Source organism: Argiope bruennichi, chromosome 2 (assembly GCF_947563725.1).
Source record: "Argiope bruennichi chromosome 2, qqArgBrue1.1, whole genome shotgun sequence".
Classification (NCBI taxonomy): Eukaryota; Metazoa; Arthropoda; class Arachnida; order Araneae; family Araneidae; genus Argiope; species Argiope bruennichi.
The window spans coordinates 68876954-68884487 of record NC_079152.1 but is presented as its reverse complement, the minus strand read 5'-3'; the positions used below and the strand labels follow the sequence as shown (position 1 = coordinate 68884487).

At 35.1% G+C, this 7534-nt stretch overlaps 2 protein-coding genes across 2 annotated transcripts; both read left to right on the top strand.

The window, feature by feature from the left end:
- Nucleotides 1-3942: 3942 nt before the first annotated feature.
- Nucleotides 3943-4725, top strand: LOC129962215 (uncharacterized). Its single transcript, XM_056075956.1, has one exon. The coding sequence runs from the start codon at nt 3943-3945 to the stop codon at nt 4723-4725; it is 783 nt and encodes a 260-aa protein (XP_055931931.1).
- A 102-nt stretch (nt 4726-4827) lies between these two features.
- LOC129962214 (uncharacterized) lies at nt 4828-6505 on the top strand. Its single transcript, XM_056075955.1, has 3 exons — nt 4828-4867; nt 5043-5268; nt 5596-6505. Exons 1-3 carry the CDS (start codon nt 4828-4830, stop codon nt 6503-6505), a joined length of 1176 nt encoding a protein of 391 aa, XP_055931930.1.
- The last annotated feature ends 1029 nt before the right edge of the window (nt 6506-7534 follow it).

The following is a 7534-nucleotide window of genomic DNA, read 5'->3' as shown; positions in this document are numbered from 1 at the left end:
CTTTTGAATTACAAAATGCGACAAAAACTATTATTTATTGTTATTATTTTTATTTCCTTATGTAATATTCAATTAAATAAAGTTTCAAATTCCAAATTCGTTGAAATTCTTTTGTCAAAACTTTTTTTACTGCAATATCTATATTTTTTTTGAATTTATTGATTACTTTTTTGTCCATGATGAAAAGAAATTAAAGGCAATAAATTTAGATAGTATATTTTACACCAAATTTCTAAGTATGTATGAGTTTATTTATGTAAAAATCACATATATTTGGATGAAAACAATTGTACAAAAGTGCTCAAAACCAAATAGATGAAACTTGCAGCATGATTTTATCATAACCATTGTAGATCAATTACAAATGTTGAACAAAATTTTCAAATGATTAACTGTCTATCGCTTTTTATAACAACATGTGAGCGAAGAACTTTCAAAATGGATAAAGACATAAAAATTATAGTTTTATGTGCATTTTAGTGTTATTTCTTTTTTACACTAAAATGCACATAAGAAGAAATTATGAAAAAAAGAAATGAAATTATCCTCTGTATCTTTGTGATGGAATTACTATGATATTCAGATACATTTTGTTTAAAGAACTGAATAAATTTAAGAAAAATAAATAAAAGTATTTTCGGTGATATCTTTAATTCAGAGTTTTCCTTACATAATAGCGTTAATATAAATAACACTAAATACTTTATGAAATGTTTTTTGTAAGCTCCAAAGAAATATTTTATTACGTTTATGAATTTTTTTTTCTCTTTTTACTTAATGCAACAAATCTAATTTTATGAATCTAATTTTTTATTTAAATAAAACAACTCATCATCATTCAAAAAACATTGCAGAAATTACATTGATAAAATTCAGCTACTTTTATTTAGATTAAATGTAGTTTTTTTCTCTTATTAAATAAGTTTAAAATTCATTCATTTATCCTTTAACGCAAAATAAATTAAATGAGAAGTTTCTTTCACTATTTAAAGAAAGGAAGAAATAATAGTTTGTAATATTTGAAAAAAAAATTAATCTTAAAATACGCAAAGATTTCAGGTGACTTTGTAATTAGAATTTAAAATTAAAAGGGTTGCTTAAATAAGAAAAAAAATCTTTAGATAATTGATGGTAAGATCTCTTTCAAGGGGACAAGGGTTCTTTGTTTGTTATCAAAATCTCTCATGAAAACGGGCCTAATTTAATCCGTTGCAGCCAATTTCCCTCCCACTATTAATCCTTGGAGAGGGGGAATGGGCAGATTAAACATCTCCCTAGTCGTATGACGGAGCTCAAGAATTCAATATATATATTGTTAAGAATTCTTTTTCGGAAAGAGGCACTGCGTTGCCTTTCAAATAATCTCGATTTTCAGAAATGTATCATTCCAGTATGTGTGTGTGTGTGTCAGTGATGACTAAAATAAAAGCCGTTAGCTGAAATGGCGTTTCCTGTTCTTCCCTCGGTAGTTGTTGGGATGAGTTTTGGTTACTTATAACTTAATTGCAAAAACATTTTTTGGTGTCAGAAAGGGGATGTGTTGAGTGTGGTGTTTTTTCGGTTGTTTGCATTTGAGTTTTGAGCTTATCCCGGTATAATTTGTTGTTTTGGTTTGTGAATTTTAATTGTGTTTTTATAAGTTTACTGTTCAAATTTATATGGTGATATTTTGAGCGTCTATTTGACGGGTAGATTTTAAAGATTTTATTGATAATATTTTTGTGTAATAAGTGCAGAAAATGTCGTTTGGTAATTTGTGGAAGGACGAGTTGAGGTTAATTGCAGAGGATATTGGTTTGGATGTTACGGAGGGCCTAAAAGTAATTGATTTGAAAAAAATTAATCGAAAAGAGCGAGGTATTTAAGAAAGAACCAGATTTTGTACAGGGCGTAATTGATAATATAATCGAGTATAAAAAATTAAAGAAGGAAAAGGAAAACGAGATAAAAGAAAATGATTTAAGAAGGTTGGAAATCGAACGGGTAAAATTGGCGCAATTAGAAAGACAGTTGGAGTTGCAAAATGGGTTGAATGGATTCAGGCCAAGGTGATCTGGATGCATCAAATCATAGTGTTGAGAATTTGACTAAAAGTATCAAAACGTTGACCATTCCCGTACCTACTAGTTCAGAGTCTTGTTCTTCCAGTCGTTGGAAAAAGCGTTTAAAACCAAAAACGTTCCAGACGGTTTGAAAGCGGAGATTTTATTAAATATGTTAGGAGAAAGGATTCCAAATTTATGGGTTTATGTAATGGAGGAAGACATTGCGAATTACGATAAACTTAAAACTATCGGTTTGAAGGAATTTCAGCCCAACCCCCAGGAATGTTCTATCAGTTTCGCAAGTCGAACAAATTTCCAGCAGAGAATTATATGCAATACGTATCTCGATCGAGTACTAATTTCGAATATTACTGCAGCTTGAGAGCAATTGAGGATTTTAAATCGTTATGTCAATTGATAGTTTCTGATAAACTATATAGTTAACTTTATCGCGAGTTAAGAACTCATGTAGCGGTAAAACAGGGAGAGTCATGGTTTAGACCTCAGAGTTTAGGCAGGGAATGTGATATTTATTTGGCTTCAAAGGGTAAACAAAAAGTAGAGTCTACATTTACGAGACCATATTCAAATGTTGGAGGTGGGAGAAGTGAAGTGTCTTTGGCTAACAAACACCGTAATTATGACAATAAAACTGTATCTAATGTGTATCTATCTAGTGCGAGAAATGTGAAGTGTAGATTTTGTAACACCGGGACCCATCTGTTATCTAATTGTATCGGGTTTAAAAGACTTTCAGTGAACTAAAAAGTAAGTTTTGTGAAAGATAATATTTGTGCTTTAAGTGTTTTTCTTTGGAATGTTGTGGGAGTACTTGCAAATCGAAAAATGGTTTCTGTGGTGGTCCGCATCACACGCTTATTCATTATAAAAGAGATGGTAATGCGGGTAAAAGCATTCAGCCTGATACTGCAACAAGTACACAGTACAATTCATCTGTAACTAGTACAGGTGTACCTACAGTTCTTTTGCTTACATGCAGTGTTTATGCTAGTAATTTGGAATTAAATTTGAGTAAAATGATAGGAATTTTGTGTGATAAGGGTAGTGAAAGAAGCTGGTGTACGAGATCATTGGCTAATTGCTTAAAATTGAAATCGATTCGAAAAGAAAGGTTGTCTGTTTTTTCTTTTGGTTCTCTCGAGCCTGAGGAGAAAATATATGATGTCGGAGTAATAACCCTCATCAGCCGATACGACCCTGATCAGTTAATTTCTGTAGAAGTACTAATAATCGATACAATCACTGCAGCTCCTGTGGCTATGCCCAATGCAGATGTCCGGAAGGATATGCAATTGCGAGGCTTAAATCTTGCCGACACGTGTGAAAGCAAGGCAAAAATTGAGATTTTGATTGGGGGGTTGGATGTATTTTGGCGGATAATAGATGCATCTCACTTTGAGAAATTAAACAACACGGTGACCTGTAATCCTACTATTTTTAGGTTCCCATTACAGGGTACTCAAAGCGGAAGTAGTGGTCCTTGTTCAGCAAATCTTTTAGTGTCTGCGTCAGATGTTCAGGTGCTATGGGACTTGGAAACGTTGGGCATCAGAGATTGAAATGAGTGTAACCGATAGGGAATTGTTAGACCAATTTAATAGGGGCCTAGAATTTAAAGATGGAAGATATGAGGCCAAGTTGTTGTGGAGGACTGAACCCAGAGAATTGGAGAACAGCTTTAATCTGGCCAAGAGGCGATTCGACGAATTGAAAAAAGGGGTTCAATAAAAATGAACGGATAGCTAGTGCTTATAGCGAAACAATTAGGGATCAGGAAACTAATGGAATAATTGAAGAATATGGTAGGGATAGGAATAAATATTTCATGCATCATAGAGCAGTGGTCAGAGCAGATAAGGAAACAACTAAAGTCAACATGGTTTTCAATGGCTCCAAATCTGGACAAAACTTGTCACTTAACGATTGTTTAGAGACTGGTCCGAATGTGAATCCCAGCATTCTTGAGGTAATAATGAAATTTAGGAGATTTAAGGTTGCATTTCATGGGGACATAGAAAAGGCATTTTTAATGATAGGAATGGCCCCTGAAGATCGTAAATTTTTGAAATTTCTTTGGAATGGAGGTAGCGATCATGAGGACTATAGGATTATGCAGATGACTCGATTACCCTTCGGATGCGAAACTTCTCCGTTTATTTTAAGTGCAGTAATTAAACATCACATTGCAAAATTCGAAGCCGAAAGACCCGATTCAGTGTCAATGCTAAATTCTGGTTCGTATGTAGATGATTTGTATTTTGGTGAGGATAGTGCGATGGAAGCGTTTGTGTTATCATCAGATGCTGTAACAATTTTGAGAAGTGGTGGGTTTAAGTTGAGAAAATTAAGATCCAACAATAGCGACTTGAGAGCTTTGTGGTTCAAAAACGGATTCTGTGAGAGTGAAGAAGGCGTTGAGTTGAAAATTCTGGGGCTAAATTGGAACTCCGACAAAGATATTTTGTCGTTGGAAGTGAAAGGGTTAGTGGATAGTTTGAATAATAACAAGCGTTGTGTTTTACAGACTGCAGCGGAAATTTTCGATCCTGTGGGATTGTTTACATCCTTTGTAGTAAGAACTAAGTGTTTTTTACAAGATATATGGGAAAGGGCTATGGACTGGGACGATGATTTACGAGAGGATTTACGACTCAAGTGATTATATGGTGTAACAATATTAGGACATTGAAGGAAATAGTTATTCCTAGGAATTGTTTACAGGACTGTCGGAAAGAATTGGCAGAAATTCATATATTTTGCGATGCATCGCTCAGGGCCTACGGGGCAAATACCTATACAAGGTATGTCGAAACACTGGGAAACGTAGAGTGTCCTTTTTGGTGTCAAAAAATTGAGTAGCTCCACTTAAAACATTAACGTTACTTAGGTTGGAATTGATGGCTGCTGTGATAAGAGTTAGTAAATTTCTAGAAGGTGTTTATTATAAAAAATTTGAGAAATTCATATTTTGGACAGATTCTCAGATAGTGTGGATTAGAGGAAATGCCAAGAGGTGGAAGCAGTTTGTGGCGAATCCGAATGATTGGTTTTATTGTCCATCGGCAGATAACCCAGCATATTTGCTCACTAGAGGAGTTTCTGTTGAAAATTTTATATCCAGTCAAAAATGGTGGTATGGGCCCAACTGGTTGTTGCAGATTGTAATTATTGGCCGGAAAAATCAGTCAAGCAATCGCAGGAGGTGGGTAATTCAGAAATATTGAGGGATCATAAGGCAGATTCGGTTGTTTGTTTTGTAGTTAAAGTGGAGGTTATCTAGGAGCATTAGAATAAAATTTCAGTTTGGAATAGATTGTAAAGTGGAGCTGCTTTGTGTTGAGTTTCGTGGGAAATAGTAGAGTAAATAGGATTTCTATTCCGTATTTGGAATGTTTGCAGTTGAACGAGTCGCATGATAGGATCATACATTTGGTTCAGAAAGTTGCATTTTCGACCGAAATTCCGTACTAGAGAAAGGAAATGTCTTGAGTGCAGGTAAATTGATTCAGCTTAATCCATTTTTGGATAGTAAAGGACTTCTCAGGGTTGGGGGAAGAAATGGAAACTCCAGCTTACCAGCGAGTGTAAAGCATCCCTTGATATTACCAAAACAGCATCCAGTAACAACTATGATTATAAGACAGTACCATTTAAAATATCTTCATGCAAAAGTTCAATCAGTTCATTCTGCAATTAGACAGGTCTATTGGATTTTGGGAGCAAGATCATTCATAAGAAAATTCGTGAGAAACTGTGTCATCTGTGCACGGTTTCGTGCAGAATTCTCGAGGCAAATAATGGCTGACTTGCCTACTTCCGGTGTCATACCAGGTAGAGCGTTCTTGAGAGCTGGTGCAGATTTTTGTGGACCATTTCTGATCACTCCTCGTCGTGGAAGAGGTGCGAGACTGGTAATGATGTATGACTGCGTCTTTGTTTGTTTCATCACGAAAGCGGTTCTCCTGGAACTCGTCAGTGACCTGAGTACTGATGCGTTTCTTGCATCTTTCAAGCTCTTCGTTGGACGCAAAGGGAAACCCACCGAGATATTCAGTGATTGTGGGACTAATTCCGTCGGGGTTAAACATGTGCTGAAACTATGGAGTTCGGAGGCGATTGGTCGGTATTTGGCCTACGAAGGTGTTGTATGGAGAGCAAATGTTCCATCGTCCCCACATTTCGGCGGACTCTGGGAGGCGTCTGTGAAATCGATGAAGTATCATTTGAAACGAATAATAGGATGTCAAATCCTGACTAATGAAGAGTTTTCAACCGTTTTAGTGGAGACCAAGGCAATACTAAACTCCATACCATTGGTTGCTGCGTCGGATGATCCCGATGATTTTTCAGTGATTACGCCTGGTCATTTCCTTATAAGGTCAGAATTACAGAAAATCCCGGAGCCTGATCCGACGGATCAAAAGATTTCGATAGACTAAAGTTGATAAGTCAGATTTCACAGTCCTTTTGGAGATCCTTGTCCAAAAAATTATTTACCCCAGTTGCAAGTGAGAAACAAGTGGAAAATACCTTGTGCAAATTTAAAGGTCAACGATTTGGTGTTGATAAGAGACGACAATATACCTCCAATAAAGTGAAAATGGCAAAAATGATAGACCTTTGAGTGAACTGAGAACTACGTTAGAGCAGTCAATTTAAAAACTGCAAATGGAGGGTTAAAAAGACCCATTCATAATCTCATCAAACTTCCTATTGACATTACTTGATTCATTTTGTGTATTTTTTGTATTTTCAAATATTTTAATGTATTTTCCATCCATTTTTGTAATCTGTTTAATTATAAGTGTTTGCCCTGTTAATGACATTCGTCATCGGGGGCCAGTGTTAATAAATCTTTTTCCGAAAGAGGGCGCTGCGTCGCCTCCCAAATAATCTCGATTTTCAGAATTGTATAATTCCAATATGTGTGTGTGTGTCAGTGATGGCTAAAATAAAAGCCGTGAGCGGAAATGGCGTTTCCTGTTCTTCCCTTGGTAGTTGTTGGGGTGAGTTTTGGTTTTGGTTTTAGTTTCTTATAACTTAATTGCAAAAACATATATATATAGTTATTTTGTATATCTAACAAACATTATGAAGATTTTATGGTTCAGGTGCAAATATAATAAATGGTTGTAAAATGATCTCCTGGTGTAGCAATTTTAAACATCATTTGATTAATATTATTGATGATTTTTATAAATTCCATGACAAGGCAACTTTTATATAGCTTCGAAATGAAAATAAATTCGAAATTTTCACATGAGAGTTCCTGTTTTTGAGACCTTTTGAGCTCAACTCGCATAACTCCATAAAATTGCTATGTATTATATTTTTAACTGTATAAAATTCCATAAAATAAGTTCATGTATTCATAAGCAATGTTAAGGAAAATCATTTTATCAAATAACTATTCTATGCGATGACCTATAATTTTCTGTAGAAACTTAGGCTGACGTCTTTCTTGCTCC

Coding starts and splice junctions, on each gene's coding strand:
- LOC129962215 (XM_056075956.1), top strand. CDS start 3,943: ATGGTTTTCAATGGCTCCAAATCTGGACAAAACTTGTCACTTAACGAT.
- LOC129962214 (XM_056075955.1), top strand. CDS start 4,828: ATGCATCGCTCAGGGCCTACGGGGCAAATACCTATACAAG. Junction 4,868..5,042: donor GGGGCAAATACCTATACAAG/GTATGTCGAAAC, acceptor TATTTTGGACAG/ATTCTCAGATAGTGTGGATT. Junction 5,269..5,595: donor CAGTCAAGCAATCGCAGGAG/GTGGGTAATTCA, acceptor ATTTTTGGATAG/TAAAGGACTTCTCAGGGTTG.